Source organism: Phyllobates terribilis, unplaced genomic scaffold (assembly GCF_046119375.1).
Source record: "Phyllobates terribilis strain yellow unplaced genomic scaffold, ASM4611937v1 Scaffold_8__6_contigs__length_399053987, whole genome shotgun sequence".
Taxonomy (NCBI): domain Eukaryota; kingdom Metazoa; phylum Chordata; class Amphibia; order Anura; family Dendrobatidae; genus Phyllobates; species Phyllobates terribilis.
This window is the reverse complement of record NW_027362768.1, coordinates 95,678,422-95,697,588: the sequence shown is the minus strand read 5'-3', so window position 1 is coordinate 95,697,588 and position 19,167 is coordinate 95,678,422. Positions and strand designations below refer to the sequence as shown.

General features: G+C 49.2%; 1 protein-coding gene across 1 annotated transcript in view; it reads right to left on the bottom strand.

Moving 5' to 3' along the window:
- The window catches only part of LOC141156778 (calcium-activated chloride channel regulator 1-like), a 95,330-nt gene that overhangs the window by 34,991 nt on the left and 41,172 nt on the right, over positions 1–19,167 (bottom strand). The window contains exon 11 of the mRNA XM_073643155.1: positions 11,034–11,304. Within this exon, the coding sequence (XP_073499256.1) occupies positions 11,034–11,304 (271 nt within the window). The remainder of the gene's footprint in view (positions 1–11,033; positions 11,305–19,167) is intronic.

Below are 19,167 nucleotides of genomic sequence, written 5' to 3'. Positions count from 1 at the left end.
TTCTATTAGGCCATCTATAATAAGCTCCACCAGATTTAAAATTACTAATCATGTTTATCTGTATCTTGGCTGGAAAATAATTTGGGCTTTGTAGCAGTGTGCAGCACTGATCCTATTAGGCCATCTATACTAAGCTCCACCAGATTTCAAATTAATAATAATTTTTAGGTGCATCTAGCCCGGAAAATAATTTTGGGGCTCCGAGATGCGCAAGACACATAAGTGCCTTCTTGCTGCACTACCTGCAACATGACCCTCAGATTGTCAGAATTCGAAGTAATCATGACTACTGGGTTGCCACACTCTTAGATCCCCCAAACTTTTCGATCAACCTTTTCATTTTAATAAAGACCAAAAAAATGGTCATTTTTGAAATTATAAGCATTAGCAGGTTATTAGAAACTGAAATCAAACAGTTTTCAACTCAAAACTTTATTCTAGGTGATGTTACATTTTCACATAGGACCCCTTGTTCGAAAGGAGCTTCTGAGCTCTCTCGTCCATTGAATTTGTCAGGTTTTGGATGCTTTCTGCTACACTTGTTTTGCATGAGGACAGAATACCCTCCCAGAGCTGTTGCTTAGATGTGAACTGCCTCCCGCCATCATAGACACTCCTTTTGATGATGCTCCAGAGGTTCTGAATGGGGTAGAGGTCAGGGGAGCATGGGGGTCACACCATAAGTTTGTTCCCTTTTATGCCCATATCAGCCAGAGATGCAGATGTTTTATGTGAAGCATGAGATGGTGCATTATCATGCATAAAAATGATCTTGCTGTGGAATACACGGTTCTTCTTCTTGAACCATGGCAGGAAGTGCTGTTTGAGAAAATCCACATACATTATGGAGTTCATCTTTACCCCTTCAGGGATCCTAAAGGGGCCGACAATCTCTCTCCCCATGATTCCAGCCCAAAACATTACTCCACCTCCTCCTTGTTGGCGCTGTAGCCGTGTTTGCGTGGGGTGTCCATCCATCAACCAGCCATCCTCCACTCCATCCATCTGGACCATCGAGTGGTGCACGGCACTCATCCGTGAATAAAACAGTTTTGAAATCAGTCTTCATGTAATGTTTGGCCCACTGGAGCTGTTTCTGCTTGTGTGAAGTGGATAGAGGAGGTCGACAGGATGGCGTATGCACAGCTGCAAAGCTCTGAAGGACCCTGCATCTTGTTGTTCGGGGGACGTTGGAGGCACCAGCAGCTTCAAAAACTTGTCTGCTGCTATGACAAGGCTTTTTTGCCGCTGCTCTTTTAACCTGACGTAATTACCTGTAGGAAAGAGTCCTCAATTTGCACACGTGTGTACTGTGAATCAGCTACATACTTCTTGATTGCCAAGACACTTCATCCTGATCATCGCACAATGTTGATTCTAGTCATGCCTTGACCTAAACACTCCACAATTTGTTGCTTCTCAGCAGCCGACACATCCTTTTTCTTTCCCATTTTGGCAGAAAATGTAGGCTGCTTAATAATGTGAGACAGCCTTCTTAAGTAGTCTTGCCTTTCATTGGACACACCTGCCAAACTAATTAGCACAGGTGTCTGCAATTGCTTACAGTGATATAAAGAGCCCTGACACACATCACCATCAATGAGTTTAACTGACAAACAAACAAATTCTTCCCTTATCACTCCTAAACACTTTTTGCATAATAATTTGGAACACAGTGTACATGTGCTTTTCCACAAAACACCAGTGGTTCACGTAGTGAATCTTACAGTTCTAACTTGCCAACCGTGGTCTGTATGGAGTTGTTCAATAAAGGGCCCAAAATTAAGATAACATAGATGGGAGAGGTCTCTATGAATAGGAATTTCTAAGTATTTGATACCCTGTGAGGGCCAGGCAAAGGGAAAGTTGGACTGGATGGAATCCTGTATGGATTTGGGGAGGGAGACATCGAGGGCCTCAGACTTCGCTGCATTGATTTTCAAATTTGATCATGTAACAAAGTGATCTATTTCAGCCATAACAGCATGGATGGATATATGTGATTGAGTGATATATACTAGGACATCATCAGTAAATAGAGAGCACTTGTACTCGGTGCCTCCCACCTCAATCCACCTAATATTGGGGTTATGGCGAATTGATGAGAGCAGGTGCTCCGTCACTAGGATGTATAAAAGAGGGGACAGAGGACATCCCTGCCTTGTCCCATTGGTGATTGTGAAAGGTGATGAAAATGTTCTGATGCACCCCCTGGGCCTTGGGACACCCGGAGCCGGACCCTTTTTGGTGGATGCTGGTGGTTGTAGTCTCCGTGGCGGCGACCCGGTTCCGTGGCTCAGGGCGGTCAAACCAGTGGCGGAACTATTTATGTGGTTTTGATGTTTAAATGTCCGACTACACCATCCGTGGATTGCGGTCAGAGTGAACCGCCGCTGCAGGGCAGACCGCTGAGGCTGGTGTTGTGGGTGCAGCAGAGCGTAGCATAACTCCCCACGGGAGGAGTGTAGCCTCAGGGCAGTGTAAGCGGAGGATGGGGGTGATGGTGCAGGGCAGCAGCAGTAACGACACGGAGTCAGTGATGCAGTCCAGGGCCTTTACTCACAGTTCTTATTATCCAGACCACGTCTGCAGGTAACGGCTGCCCACGTCGTACTGTGCTCACCAGGTGAGGGGCTCAGACAACTCCCAGATAACTTTGGAGTGCTTCACAGGACCCCCTTTGTGTGTCCTTTGTCTGGCCTTTCTTACCAACCCTTCTGTCCGGCTGCCTCGGGCCTCCTCTTGGTAAACTTGGCGCCAGTTTCCCTGACCCTATGTGGTGCCTTCCTAGCGGGTGTAGCGAGGGGCTGCGCCACATAAAATGTCACAGCCTCCGGTTTCTAGCTGAGGGTCGTTTCCTGCCTCCACTAGTTCCGGGGACCGGTCTCCCCCTTTGGCCTGACCCCTCCACGCAGGTGGATTCTGGCGTGCGGTGGCGACTCGCCCGTCCGCACCCCTGGGATCCCTTCGTTCCTCGTTCCTGGAGCCTTCTCCGCTCCTCTTCCTTCCTTCTCCTTCTTCCAGGCCTGGGCCTCTGTTACTAGACCAGCCTCCGGAGCAGAGCTCATGCAGAGCCCCTGCTCCCTGCCACTTCTGCTCAGACTTCTCTGCACTAAACTAAGATGGTGCCCACCTTTTATACTCCCTTCTCAATGCACCCAGGAACTGCTTCCTCCCTGCTCCTGCACTACAGGGTTCCCCTTCGTCAGTGTTCCCTCCCCCCACTCCAGCTAGGGACAGGGACTGTCGTGCCCATCTCAGGGGCATATTGGTCGCCCTGCCCCACGGCAATGTGGTGTAATACATGCAGGTGTCGGGTCCTGATCCACACTCCATCCTTACCTGAGAGTGAGATATCACACCTCTGGGTGAGGTGCAATACCTCTGTAGCAACCGAGCCCTCAGGGTGCTACATTTCCATTTATCTTCAGCCTAGGTGACGTATTGCGATACAGGGCCGTGATTTTGGCTATAAAAGGGTCCCCTAGACCCCTACCCCAAGCTTTTTAAGAGAATCATATATGGCGTGCCAGGAGACTCTATGGAATGCTTTCTCAGCATCCAACGAGAGTATCTAATTACAAATTTTTAACTGCATCTAGCCCAGGAAATACTTTGTGCCTAGTAGCAGTGTTTGCTAGTCAGCGGATTATCCCGGCTGTTAAGCAAGCTACACCACCTGTAGTTTGGACACTTAATTTTTTCAAAGGAAATGCTTCGGGACCACGGGATACTCAGTGAAGAGCATCAGGAGGCACCCCAAGGCATAGGGGCTGGGACTGGCAGGAGGATGCCTTGCGGTGGACAGCCGAGCTCGATCCTTATAAAAGCTTTTTAACTGCAGCAGCTTTAGTGGACGCTACTGGATCTGGAATTACGTGGCTGCTGGCATGAGACTTGCCCTCCAATAGATCCTTGTAAATGGATTTAAAGTGTATTCATTCAAATTAGAGAGACAATTTAAATTAAAAAGCTTAGAGCTGCCTCCACCACAGGGGGGCTTGCTCGACCCACCAGCGGACAGGCACCAGTATTGGGAGAGGGGGGCTGGCCGTCAGGGTTCACCGCGGCTCTGGCACAAACCCGGCGACACGGAGGTGGCACGGGCAGGAGCGGACTGAACGTGTCGGTTTCCCACTTTTTGGATTTTAGAAGGGCATGACATGCCTATATCTGTGTCTCCCCCTCCTTTTACTCCTCCACCTCTTTTCTTTTCGCATGACTATATGTACTTGTCACTTTTCCAAGTGTTAGTTGTGTCTTCTGAGCAGTTTGTCAGCTTTTGGACACCTTTGAAGGTGTTTTCTATGTGTTTCTATGTGTTTTGTTTGCCTGCCATTGGTTTTAACGGTGTTCGAAGGTGTTCGACGAACAGTTCGACGAACAGTTCGGCGAACACACGAGTGTTCGACGAACCGAACCGAACTCGAACACTACGGAGGTGGCTCAACACTACTCTCCACACACCGAGAGGATGTTCGCAGGGTTTTCAAGCGATTGCGAGCAAATTCTTTGTACTGTAAGCTGGAGAAGTGTCAATTTGAACGAGAGTCGCTACCGTTCCTGGGCTACATCATATCCAGTAAGGGATTGGCTATGGATCCACAAAAGTTGGTGGCGGTACAGAACTGGCAGGAGCCCCATTCTCTTAAAGCGGTACAACGTTTCATGGGCTTTATTAACTACTACCGGCAGTTCATACCACATTTTTCCACCCTGGTGGCTCCCTTAGCCCCTTTAACCCGAAAAGGTGCCAATACGAAGGACTTGCCTCAGGAGACATCCGAGGCGTTCCGGGAGATTAAATCCTACTTTGCTAGAGCTCCCATTCTCCATCGCCCGGATGTGGACAAGCCATTCTTCCTGGAGGTTGATGCCTCTTCTGTCGGAGCAGGAGCGGTTCTCTCCCAAAAGAATTAACAGGGTCGGACAAGACCATGTTTTTTCTTCTCCAAGACCTTCTCTCCAGCAGAGAGGAATTATACTATTGGTGACAAAGAATTGCTGGCCATTAAAATGGCTTTTTCAGAATGGAGGTACCTTTTGGAGGGAGCTAAGCATTCGTTCGTGGTATATTCCGATCACAAAAACCTCTTATACCTACAGACGGTGCAGCGTCTTAACCCGAGGCAGGCCAGGTGGTCTCTTTTCTTTTCTCGGTTCAATTTCTCCATTCATTTCTTAAAAGGAGAAAAGAACCCTCGGGTGGATGCTTTGTCCCGGTCCATGGATATGGCTGATGATGAGGACGAGCCAAGGCTCATTGTTCCGCCAGAGTGTATGCAGACACTGGCTCCAGTGTCTCTAAACCAGGTTCCTCCCGGGAGGACGTTTGTTCCTCCAAATTTACAGAACGAGGTACTGTCCTGGGCACATGCCTCTAAGATCAGAGGTCATTTTGGGGTCAAGCGTACCACAGAGCTTCTACAACGCTCGTTTTGGTGGCCTCAGTTATCCCAGGACGTTAAGGAGTATGTCCAAGCATGTGTCTCCTGTGCGAGAAATAAACCGTCCCGTCAGAGGCCGGCTGGTCTTCTTCATCCGTTACCCGTGGCGGATAGACCTTGGGAGCTGGTTGGGATGGATTTTATTGTGGAGTTGCCTAAGTCCCGGGGAAGCACGACTATATGGGTGGTGTCTGACCATTTCTCTAAGATGGTTCACCTGGTCCATCTGCCTAGGGTCCCTTCCTTCCGGGTTCTGGCATCATTGTTCATTCGTCACATTTTCTGTCTCCACGGGATGCCTGATATGATTGTCTGTGATCGGGGACCACAGTTTTCCTCCCGGTTTTGGAGAGAATTGTGTAATTTGCTCGACATTGAACTGAATCTTTCCACTGCTGATCACCCAGAGACCAATGGTCTGGTGGAACGCACTAATCAACGCTGGTGACATACTTGCGCCATATCGTTTCGGCCAACCAGAATGACTGGCCGATATTGCTTCCCTGGGCAGAGTTTGCCTTAAACAATGCAGTGGCGGATTCCATGGGTCAGACTCCGTTTCTCCTAAACTATGGTCAACATCCGCGAGTCTCAGTTCCTATGCCGGTTTCCTCTGTGGAACCTGGGGTCAGAGATTGGGCTCAGGAGGCGCGGAAGGTTTGGGATAATACCAAGGAGGCTATTTTGGATTCCAAAAATCGGATGAAAGAGTCGGCTGACGCTCATTGTCGTCCTGCCCCCTTATTCTCCCCGGGCGACAGAGTGTGGCTCGCAACATCAGAGTACGCGGGGAATCCACTAAGTTTGCTCCCCGCTTTATTGGTCCTTTCAGAATCCTGGCCCAAATAAACCCCGTAGTGTACCAGTTACAATTACCTCAACACATGAGGATTCACGACACCTTTCATGTTTCGCTTCTCAAGCCGGTTCGTATGACCAAGTTTTTGGAACCCCAATCTGCTCCAGACACCAGGGGTGATGATTTCAAGGTACAGGCGATTGTGGGGTCTAAGATGGTTCAGAGGAAATTTTTTTACCTTGTTCACTGGAGAGGTCATGGATCTGAGGATCGCTCTTGGGAGCCTGTGGACCAAATTCATGCCCCCCTGCTCATTGAGGAATATGAGCGTCAAGTGGAGGGGGAGGTTAGAAGGGGGGATAATGTTAGGCGCCAGGCGCTTGCTGGATCAGAAATGGGTTCTGAGTCATCAGTGGATGCTGTGGTCTCCCATTCTGGTTCAGCCAGGGCTGATGCTGCACAGCATTGCCGTCGGTCCCAATGCCTAGCCAATGCACGAGAGGTACAAGTGGTATCTCGTGTATTTGTGCCTAGCAACATGAAGCACAGGTTGCGGAGAGAGACTAGGCCACTGCAGCCTAAGTCTAGAATGCATCGCACTGAGCATGCCCGTGACATGGCGCACCGTGATTGGTGGTTCAGGAACCAGCTGACCCGGTGACCTGGCACCGCCTGATTGGTCACAGGTGACGTCACCAATGGTGCGACAGTGGGGCAGGGCTTAGTTTTTAAAAGTCCCGCCCACAAACATGGGGGCGCACTCAGATCATTTGAGCTAGTTGTTTGGTTGTGCACGCATATCTCCAGAGCTCCTCTAAGAGCCATATTGAGCGGGTCAGCTCTGTCCGGTAGCACGCCGGCTGAGTGCACGAGTACCTGGCGGAAATCACTCCCGCACACTAGCGCCTTCTCTTTAGCGTAGCGCCTGTATCGAAGACAGGGCTACCGCTCCTAGTTCGGTCACACGTCTCCCTGCGGTTCATGGAGATTGTGTGAATCACTTTAGCGCCATTCCCCATAGCGTAGCACCTGTATCAAAGGCAGGGCTACTGCTTCTCCCCGGTCACATGTCTCCCTGCGGTTCTTGGAGATTGTGTGAACCGTTAGTCTCCTCCCGTGTGCTGTAACACGGAGAGGTTAGGCAGGTTTTAGATGCGTTGGCGGACGCTCTTCTCCCGAGCACCTATCGGAGATAGAGCGTACCACTATACCCTGTCCGGTGTGAAGTTAACACGGAAGGGATATCTTTTAGTTGGTTGTCTTCCCTTCTCACCCGGGAAGAGTTCGGCAGCAGTCCACCAGGCTGCATCGTGGACCCCGGGGTCGGTTGCGTTCCTATTTAATAAAGTGTTTGCAACCGTCCCCCTAACAACTATGATCCTGAGACTAAAGTCCGGTCGATGCAATGGAAGCATCATGACTCACCGCCTCCAAAGAAGGCATGTGCCCAACCCTCGGCAGGCAAGGTCATGCTCACAGTATTTTGGGACCAGCACAGAATAGTATTTATGGATTTCCTAGCAAAGGGTACCATGATCACTGGGGAATACTATGCTTCACTGCTGCAGAAATTGCGGGAGGCCATCAAAACCAAGAGACGTGGCATGTTCACCAAAGGTGTCCGCCTTCAGCAAGACAATACACCAGTTCACAACTCACATGTTGCCCAAATGGAAGCATGCTCCTGTGGCTTTGAAATTCTACCGCATCCCCCTTTTTCACCTGACCTCGCACCATCGGACTTCCACCTCTTTCCAACAATGAACTTATTTTTGATGGGCAGGCATTTTCCAGATGATGAAACTCTGATTTCCGAAGTCACAACATGACTTTTGGAGTAACCTGTCGACTTCTACAAGCAAGGTATTTACAGTTGCTTAAAGAGATGGGAAAAGTGAGTGTCCCTAGGTGGCACCTATGTAGAGAAGGACAAATAATTGTGACAAGTTTCATTGCTCTCAGTCCACAGGAAGTGGGTCAGGAGAAAACTTTAATGAACGCCCCTCGTATAATGTACGAATAAATTGGAAAAAAAGTTTTAATTAAGGTGAGATATTTTATTTTGTTTGAGTTTTATGGTATTCATTGCGTAGTAAAAATGACCTAGCAATGTGATTCTCAGGTCGGTACGATTATGTCAATATCAAACTTATATTTTGTTAGTGACTTAAAATATTTTGTTTGTGTTGCCATTTCCTGATACCTATAACTTTTTTACTCTTCTGTCCATGAACCTTTATAAGGGCTTCTTTTTTTGCAGCTGTAGTTTGTATTGATACCATATGAGAATACAAACATTTTGATAGCTTTTTATTGTATATTTGGGTGAAGGTGCATCTACCCGACTAAAAAAAACCCTTTATGGTTTAAATAATTTTACCTTTTCATAAGTCAAACTTACTTAAAGATATTAAATATGCCAATTTTTTTTTTTATTATTATTTTTGGATAGGGAAAAGGGGTGATTCAAACTTTTATATATTTTTTATATTGTAGAAAGCATTTTTTAAAATTTCAGATTTTTTTTTAAACTTTCAACCTGCGATTGTTTGATCACTTTCAAAATATGCTCCAATACTTCAGCACTGCAGTATATAGTAAAAATCTCCATTTCCGTAAAGGCTTGGCAATCCATCGGCACCTCCTGATTGCCCAAACTGAATCCCCACCAGGATTGCGCCACTCAAAAGTCTGCTGTTAAAGATTGACAGTGACAATAAAGTATTTAAACAGCAGAGGTCGGAGCTAGCTCCAATCGCTGCTACTGGAGGAAGGTGTCGATTGTTTTACACAGCCAGTCCTGTCCCTTTGAGTCTGATCTATACACTGGTACCCGCTCCATGTTGAATATATACAGTTAGGTCCATATATATTTGGACAGAGACAACATTTTTCTAATTTTGGTTCTAGACATTACCACAATGAATTTTAAACAAAACAATTCAGATGCAGTTGAAGTTCAGACTTTCAGCTTTCATTTGCGGGTATCCACATTAAAATTGGATGAAGGGTTTAGGAGTTTCACTCCTTAACATGTGCCACCCTGTTTTTAAAGGGACCAAAAGTAATTGGACAGATTAAATAATTGTAAATAAAATGTTCACTTCTAGTACTTGGTTGAAAACCCTTTGTTGGCAATGACTGCCTGAAGTCTTGAACTCATGGACATCACCAGACGCTGTGTTTCCTCCTTTTTGATGCTCTGCCAGGCCTTCACTGTGGTGGTTTTCAGTTGCTGTTTGTTTGTGGGCCTTTCTGTCTGAAGTTTAGTCTTTAACAAGTGAAATGCATGCTCAGTTGGGTTGAGATCAGGTGACTGACTTTGCCATTCAAGAATATTCCACTTCTTTGCTTTAATAAACTCCTGGGTTGCTTTGGCTTTATGTTTTGGGTCATTGTCCATCTGTAGTATGAAACGATGACCAATCAGTTTGGCTGCATTTGGCTGGATCTGAGCACACAGTATGGCTCTGAAAACATCAGAATTCATTCGGCTGCTTCTGTACTGTGTCACATCATCAATAAACACTAGTGACCCAGTGCCACTGGCAGCCATGCATGCCCAAGCCATCACACTGTCTCCGCCGTGTTTTACAGATGATGTGGTATGCTTTGGATCATGAGCTGTACCATGCCTTCACCATACTTTTCTCTTTCCATCATTCTGGTAGAGGTTTATCTTGGTTTCATCTGTCCAAAGATTGTTCTTCCAGAACTGTGCTGGCTTTTTTAGATGTTTTTTTAGCAAAGTCCAGTCTAGCCTTTTTATTCTTGATGCTTATGACTAGCTTGCACCGTGCAGTGAACCCTTTGTATTTACTTTCATGCAGTCTTCTCTTTATGGTAGATTTGGATATTGATACGCCTACCTCCTGGAGAGTGTTGTTCACTTGGTTGGCTGTTGTGAAGGGGTTTCTCTTCACCATGGAGATTATTCTCCGATCATCCACCACTGTTGTCTTCCGTGGGCACACAGGTCTTTTTGCATTGATGAGTTCACCAGTGCTTTCTTTCTTTCTCAGGATGTACCAAACTGTAGATTTTGCCACTCCTAATATTGTAGCAATTTCTCAGATTTTTTTTTTCTGTTTTTGCAGCTTAAGGATGGCTTGTTTCACCTGCATGGAGAGCTCCTTTGACCGCATGTTTGCTTCACAGCAAAACCTTCCAAATGCAAGCACCACACCTCAAATCAACTCCAGGCCTTTTATCTGCTTAATTGAGGATGACATAACGATGATATTGCCCACACCTGTCCATGAAATAGCCTTGGAGTCAATTGTCCAATTACTTTTGGTCCCTTTAAAAACAGGGTGGCACATGTTAAGGAGCTGAAACTCCTAAACCCTTTATTCAATTTTAATGTGGATACCCTCAAATGAAAGCTGAAAGTCAGAACTTCAACTGCATCTGAATTGTTTTGTTTAAAATTCATTGTGGTAATGTCTAGAACCAAAATTAGAAAAATGTTGTCTCTGTCCAAATATGTATGGATCTAACTGTATGTCATGGAGCTGAAAGGGGTATACAACAGTTTTATGGACACTAAAAAAAGGCACAGGTTTTGAGCACAGAAAGATGTCCGTATTAGTCGAGCGAGGATCACATTGCAATCCTCGGACTGGCCGTCAGCTCTCCTGACCTGAGCGTGACAGCTGCATAAAAATACATGCTGTCCTGCTTTGGTTAGGAAAGCAGATCCTGATACAGATCATTTTGTGGGGATCTGCTTTCACATTGACATTTAATAGATTTCTTCTAAACACTTTTTATAAATGTAATATTACCTGCTCCATTATCCAGAAGTTCTAAGGTTTGTGAATTTCCATTATTTTCTTCAATGATGGCGGTAACTTTTACATTAATCACAGGCAGTAGACCTTGACTGACAGAGGCATAGATAACTATTGGATTAGGAAAATTAATGGTGTCTTGATTCATATGGGCATTTACAACAACAGGAGGAACATTTGCATCCACAGCTTTGGAGGTTACAGTTATTCCAATAGCTTGTGATGATGAAAAACCATTGCAAAGACTGTAATGCCAGGCTCCCATCTAAAAAGTAAAAATAAGCAGATGTTAACACCATAAAATACCTTTGAATTAAGCTTCCACTATGAGTTTTTGGTTAGTTTATGATTCCGCATACTTTTGCTGTGCAAAAAAATGCAGTGTCTTACAGTTCCAGCAAAGTGAATGGGATTTATAGAAATCTCCTGCCCACTGAGCTTTTTTTAATGCTGCATAAACTGACCTGTGATGTGTTTTTGAAATCAGCAACATGTCAATATGTCTCCCCATAGAATTGCATAAAATGTAGAAAATCAACAGGTAAAAAATGCATTTTAGTGCATTTTCACTGTGGAAATGCACTAAAATACATTTCAGCCACATGACTATCAATAAAGTTTTGTCAAAGCCAAAAATCAGGAAGTATCAAAAACAAAGCAGCTTAATTTAAAACATGACATACCAAAAAGAGACAAAAAATGTTGCATCAAAAAACGCAAAAAAACATGTAAAAGCATGTGTGGAACCCCAGGGGTCTGGTTACCACAGTAATAGCAATATTACGTCTGAGAGCAGGTGGGAGGTCTCCTGGTCAGGTGCCCTAAGCATGCCACACCTCCTGCCCAGTCCTGGGAGGGGAAGAACTTCCCCTATAAAAACTGGGGGCTGAGGCAGGGTTAGAGAAGAAAGAAGAGGAGTCCCAGACAGAGACACAGTCTGGTCTGGAGTGGAGCAGATACAGGGAGAGCAAGATCAGGAGCTCTGTGGGAGCAGTGATAGAAGGGGTCAGAGACTGGAAGCTGTAGAGCTCGTCCTGACTGAAGAGATCTCACCGGACACGGAGTCCGAGGCTGTGGGGACTGATCCATACCCAGCAGCAGAAACCGACCGGCAGGGGATTTCAGGTCCTCTGGCCAAGAAACCCGAAGGCACGGTCACACGCAAGGGACCAGCACCGCCGGCGTGGAGCGGAGGCTACCAGAAGGCCCCGAGTCACCGGCCATACGGGTGAGCACCACACGGTACACTCAGGGACGTGGGCTACTTCTACCCGCTTCTAGCAAGGTAGCCAGGAAGAGTACAATAGTTGACGAGGCCTACAACTCCGCCTGGCCAGGGGAGATCCTATCTGCTCACAGACTGACCAGGCCCCGATCGCTAGCCAGTACTCCCGGGAGGGTCTACCTTTGTCACCAGTAAAGACCCTGAACTACACCGCACCGTCTCTGAGTGGTTCCTAGTGCCTGCGTGCAATTCTGCTATCCCCATCATCCACGTCCGCTGCCCTGAGGCCATACCCCTCCCGTTGGGGGTTATACTATCCACGCTGCACAACCGTACCACCGGCCTCAGTGGTCTGCCCTGCAGCGGCGGTTTCATAACCGCATTCAACGGGTGGCGTAGTCGAACTCTATAACATCTTATTCTAAATTCTGCCACTTGGTTTGACACCCTAGGCACGGACCGGGTCACCGCCACGAGGACTACTACCCCTATCAGATCCGGCTCCGGGTATTCCCCCTGCACAGCAGCAGCAGCACAGGCCCAGGGGGCGCGTCAACTTTGGCGTAGTCGGCAGGATCTCGTGCCCGCAACCACCGGGTACTGCGTGCCTGAAAAAGAGACTTTTATACTTACCTGTGGTGAAGTTTCCCGCCGTCCGGAGCGGATTCCCGCCATCCGTGGAGTTTTCCCGCCATCCGACGCCATTTTCTGCCTTCTTCCCGCCATCCGTGGAGTTTTCCCGCCATTGGGCGCCATCTTGAGGACGCTGCGCGGGAAGAAGAGGGGCGTGGACTCCGAAAGCGCGCGAGAACTGAAGCTCCGCCTCACGTCCGGACGTTGCGTAAGGTCCTGGAAGGAGCCCAGCAGACGCCGACGTCACAGGAGCGCGACGGAAGGTCCTCAACCCTGACGATCCACTGCGGAGCCGCGGCCTACGGAAGAGGATCATCGCAAGGTAGGCCACGGTCCACTAGGGGGGAGGAGGATGTCGGATACAGAGGAGAGCTTCACTGCCACAGCCACCGCCAGCGCCACCGCTGCTGCGGTCATGCCTTTCACTATGCCCTATATCCCGGGGGCAGCCTGGCTACCCCAGTACTCAGGGGAGTCACATACCCTAACTGACTTCAGAGAAAAGCTGGATAGCCTCTTCCAGGTGTACCCCCTCACAGAAGAGCAAAAAGTGAGCATCCTGGTGGCTCAATTAACAGGGGCAGCCCAAAGGGAGGTAAAGTCCTGGCCACTCGGGAGGAGGAGGACGGTCGCAGAGATACTAGCCCGGCTGAAGGACACCTTTGATACCCGTACCTCAGCCGAGATCAAGCTTAGATTCTACGGGTGCAAGCAGCGAGCACATGAGAATATAAGCGACTATGCACTAAACCTACAAGAGGCCCTGAGAGCCATTAAGCAGGCCGACCCTGACGGCGTGGGAAACGAAGACAAGCTGTTGACTGAACAATTTATAGAGGGTCTACATTGCAATGCCCACCGAACCCAGTTGCGGGCAATGGCCTTACAGGACCCTCATCTGGACTTTGCACAGTTCAAGGACAGAGCCATCCGGGTGCTCCGAGAACCGGCACCAGGTGGCGCTGTGACCCACAGACGCCCTACTACCACTTACCACCAGGAGACGGCGCCCTTGTCGGCAGGACCTGTGGGAGCTGATGCGCAGGCTTTAAACAATGACCCGGCTACAGACCTGCACCATCAGGTCCAAGAGCTAACTAAAAGCGTTGCTGCGCTAACCCGAACTGTGCAGTCTTTACAGGTTTCTACTCCAGGGAAGATCCAGCTGGCATTCGGACCGGAGGACATCCCGTGGCGCCGACCAAGGAGGACCCCACCGGCCAGAGGAAAACCCAGCGACCGATACAACGAGGACGGACAACCCATCTGCCGCCGCTGCAATCAACCCGGACATATGGCAAGGTACTGTCCTTTAAACTGGCACAACCTGGGGTAGAGGGCCAACCCCTAGGAATAAGATCACCAGGCCCATCGAACTGGCGTGACAAATATGTGGGAGGACGTCCAGTCTTGCCTGTGGTACTGGATGGCATTCCTATGAGTGCCCTACTGGACACCGGGTCACAGGTCACCACCATCCCGTACGTGCTCTTCAAGCAGTACTGGAATGACTCGGATATAACTCGCTACCCTGACGACGACTTGAGTATCATCGCCAGCAATGGTCAGCCCGTGCCACAGATCGGATTTAAAGAGGTGACCATTAAGATCGGTAAAGTCGAACTGGCAGCACAGGGACTGATCATTGTGGACATTGACAAGCGCGAGAGTCACCCAAAGATAACTCTAGGAACTAATGTAATTGAAAATTGTCTTGCAGAGGTGATTCTCATTTTACAGCAGGTTGCCAAGAACGCCAGCTCCGGTCAGCAGCGAGTGCTCCAAAAAGAGATCCGGGCACTGATGCGACGGCAACAGGTGGAACTCTCCGGTGGTGAGATTGGTAGCGTGAGAATGTGTGACCGTTTCCCTATTGCCATGCCCCCGAAAAGTGAAATGATGATTTGGTGCCGGGCAGCTATTGGTCTGAGAGGTAGAGATTACCAGGCAATGGTAGAACCAGTCTACTCAGACAGTAGGCCCACCATTTTGACAGCACGGGGGGTGGTCGATGTACGCCATGGGAGGGTGCCCGTTCGCATCATAAATATCGGGGAGAGAGAAGTACACCTGCCCCGGTATGCCACGCTAGCCAAATTGTTCACCATAAACCAGAATTCTGTACAGGCCGTGGAACCCTTTCCTCCATCTCAACCAGAGGAAGGTAACGGCTCTAAGCAACAAATGGAGGACTGGTGTCAGCAACTACATTTGGGTACTGACTCCACTCCCTCACACCAGAAACAGGGAGTCTATCGGGTGGTTCAAGAGTACGAGAGAGTGTTTAGTAAACACCCGTTAGACTTCGGGCGAGTAAAGGGGGTAGAACACCACATCCCCACGGGAGACCATCCTCCCATAAAGGAGAGGTATCGTCCCGTACCCCCTGCACACTACCAGCACGCTAAGGGGATGCTTAGAGACATGAAGGAGGCTGGGGTAATCAGGGATAGCTGTAGTCCCTGGGCAGCTCCACTAGTCTTGGTTAAAAAAAAAACACAACACCATGAGAATGTGTGTAGACTACCGGAAAATCAAATGTATCACACACAAAGATGCGTACCCCTTACCAAGGATAGAGGAGTCTTTGGCTGCTTTAAAATCTGCTAACATCTTCTCCACTTTGGATCTCACTAGCGGGTACTGGCAGGTTCCTGTAGCAGAGGCGGACCGGGAGAAGACCGCATTCACCACCCCGATGGGACTTAGTGAGTTTACCTGCATGCCGTTCGGACTCTGCAACGCACCAGGAACCTTCCAACGATTGATGGAATGCTGTCTGGGACACCGGAACTTTGAGACGGTCCTGCTGTACCTGGATGATGTTATAGTTTATTCCAAAACCTACGAGGACCACCTGAAACACCTGGCGGAAGTGTTTGAAGCCCTGGCAAACTACGGTCTGAAGGTGAAACCGTCGAAGTGTCACCTGCTAAAACCAAAAGTGCAGTACCTGGGACACGTGGTGAGTGCTGACGGAGTGGCTCCCGACCCTGATAAGATCACCGCGATTAAGGAATGGCCAAGACCCTCCAGCGTAAAGGAAGTGCGGCAGTTCCTCGGGTTGGTAGGCTACTACCGAAGATTCATTCCCGGTTTCACCAAAAAGGCAGCTCCTATGCAGGACCTCCTGATAGGCCAGTCCGGGAAGGCCAAGAACCAGAAGCCGCCCTTCAGATGGGAGAAGCTGGAAGAAGAGTCCTTCCGCCAGCTGAAGATGGCCCTCACGGGGGATGAAATCCTGGCATACTCTGATTACAGCCAGCCCTTTATCCTCTACACCGACGCAAGTAACATCGGGCTAGGAGCCGTACTGTCCCAGATCCAGCAGGGGAGAGAACGGGTAATTGCTTACGCCAGCCGAAAACTGCGACCCACCGAAAGAAACCCTGAGAATTACAGCTCATTCAAGCTAGAGTTCCTGGCAGTGGTGTGGGCAGTCACCGAACGCTTTAAGCACTACCTCGCCTCTTCCCGGTTCACCGTGTACACGGATTACAACCCGTTGACACACCTGGACACTGCAAGACTCGGTGCCCTGGAGCAGAGATGGATGGCCCGCCTGTCCAACTATGAATTCACGATCAAATACCGGGCAGGACGCTCCAATACCAACGCGGATGCCTTGTCCAGAATGCCAAACCTACCGGACGTAGGGGAAGATCCAGAGGAACTGGAAGAAGTTGAACTCCCCGCGTTCCACCGTCATGGGACTACCCAGTATTCCCACCGTGTAAGGGGTAAGCAATCCGCTACGTTCAACCCCTTACCTCATTACAACTGGGCGGAAATGCAAGACAGTGACCCCGCCGTCCGACTGGTGAAGGAGATGCTGACTCAGCCAGATGCTCGCCTTGACCCAGACGCTCCGGAGGAAACCAAGCAACTGTGGGCTGAGAAGAGTCGACTGTTCCTTTACAAGGGGAAGTTGTGCCGTAGAATGGTTAACTCCCGGACGCATGAACTGATCTGGCAAGTAGTGGTGCCAAGAAGAGACGCGGCTATGGTACTGGAGGCATACCACAACGGAGCTGGGCACTTCGGATGGAAGAAGCTGGAGTTCCTGCTGCGCGGGCGGTTCCACTGGGTAGGCATGAGAGGAACCATCGAGAGGTGGTGCAGAGACTGTGGCCCATGCAACCTAAGAAGGAAGGACCGTGCCAGTCAGAAGACTCCCCTGCAGTCCATCGTCACCAGGCAGCCGTTGGAACTGGTAGCCTTGGATCATGTAAAACTGACCCCCAGCAGAAGTGGCTACGTCTATGCGTTAACCATCGTGGATCACTACTCCCGGTTCTTGGTTGTAGTCCCCGTCAAGGACTTAACGGCTCAAACAGCAGCTAGAGCCTTTCAGCAGCACTTCTGCCGTCCACACGGATACCCAGAGCAGGTGCTGACGGACCAGGGACCTGCCTTTGAAGCGGAAGTCTTCCAGGAGTTCTGCACTCTGTATGGCTGCCGGAAGATAAGAACAACACCATATCATCCGCAAACCAATGGACTCTGCGAGAAGATGAACCAGGTGGTGATAGACCTTCTGAAAACATTGCCCCTGGAAGAACGCAGTCTGTGGCCTGAGAAACTGCCTGATCTGGTGGACCTATACAACCACATCCCTGTAGGTTCTACCAACTGTACCCCGGCTTACCTAATGAGAGCAAGACCTGGTAAGCTGCCTGTTGATCTGGATATGGGAGTCCTGACACCCGAGGACACTTCACCAGAAGCAGACTGGGACACAGAGAGGCAGCAGCAGTACCGGAAAGTACAGGAGAGCGTTGAGCGAAGTCTCTGTCAAGCAAGAGAAAGACAGGAGAAGACTTACAACCAGTATGCTCCCGCTGTTCCCCTGGTACCTGGAGAGCAGGTCTTGAAAAGGAAGAGACGGCTCCACAAGTTGGACGACCAGTGGGAGAAGGACCCGTACACCGTACTGCCATCAAGCCATGAAAACCCAAAAATCTGCACAATCAGTAAGGATGGAGGAGAAACCACAGCCATTGTCTCCCGAGATCACCTGAAGAAGTGTCCCGAGCAGCTACGAAACCCTAAAGAAGATCAAGAAAACCCTCGACCCGCAGAGGGAAGGGAAGAAATGGTCAGTACTGTACTCGGAGACTTCCCTCGGTCTTGGACACAAGTAAATGGCGCTGTTGTGGTACCCGTCCTCACCTTCCTCCAGCCAGCATCCCAAGTGCCTACGGAAATACAGGTAGAGCTGGAAGAGCAGCCGGTCCAGGAGGCAGAAGACCCCACACAAGCAGACCAGGAGAATCGACCCTCTGCTTATAGTGAGCCTGCCGTGCCCCTAGTGAGCCAAAGAACCCGTAGACAGCTGCCCAGCTTACCTTTGACAGCTCCTACACCCTGTAGCTTAGGACCGGTCAGTAAGCTCCGTAGGTCTACTAGGGCCACTAGAGGCCAGTTGCCAGTACGTTGGAGGATCTAAAGTGTTCAGACTGTTTTATTGGTATTTACCTGTTTACTGTTGCTTGTAAATAATTATGTTTTTCCAGTTATTTTATAGGTATCTTTTGTGGATTAACCGGAATTCTTTGTATATATGTTTGGAGCGTAACCCAGGAATGGACTAAGACTGCTAAAGACTCGGGGTAGGACAGACCCCCACCTGGTTACGGCTCCCTGTTCTTTGGTGAAATGAACACCCTTATTGCTTCAAAAACTGCACCCGGTTGCGGACACGCCGTGACCACCCTAACGTGTTTTTCCTTATTGTATTGTTCCTGTTGATACCCTGTTATGTTTTCAAAAATATGTTTAGTCCCGGAGTACTAAATTTTACTAGGGGGGAATGTGGAACCCCAGGGGTCTGGTTACCACAGTAATAGCAATATTACGTCTGAGAGCAGGTGGGAGGTCTCCTGGTCAGGTGCCCTAAGCATGCCACACCTCCTGCCCAGTCCTGGGAGGGGAAGAACTTCCCCTATAAAAACTGGGGGCTGAGGCAGGGTTAGAGAAGAAAGAAGAGGAGTCCCAGACAGAGACACAGTCTGGTCTGGAGTGGAGCAGATACAGGGAGAGCAAGATCAGGAGCTCTGTGGGAGCAGTGATAGAAGGGGTCAGAGACTGGAAGCTGTAGAGCTCGTCCTGACTGAAGAGATCTCACCGGACACGGAGTCCGAGGCTGTGGGGACTGATCCATACCCAGCAGCAGAAACCGACCGGCAGGGGATTTCAGGTCCTCTGGCCAAGAAACCCGAAGGCACGGTCACACGCAAGGGACCAGCACCGCCGGCGTGGAGCGGAGGC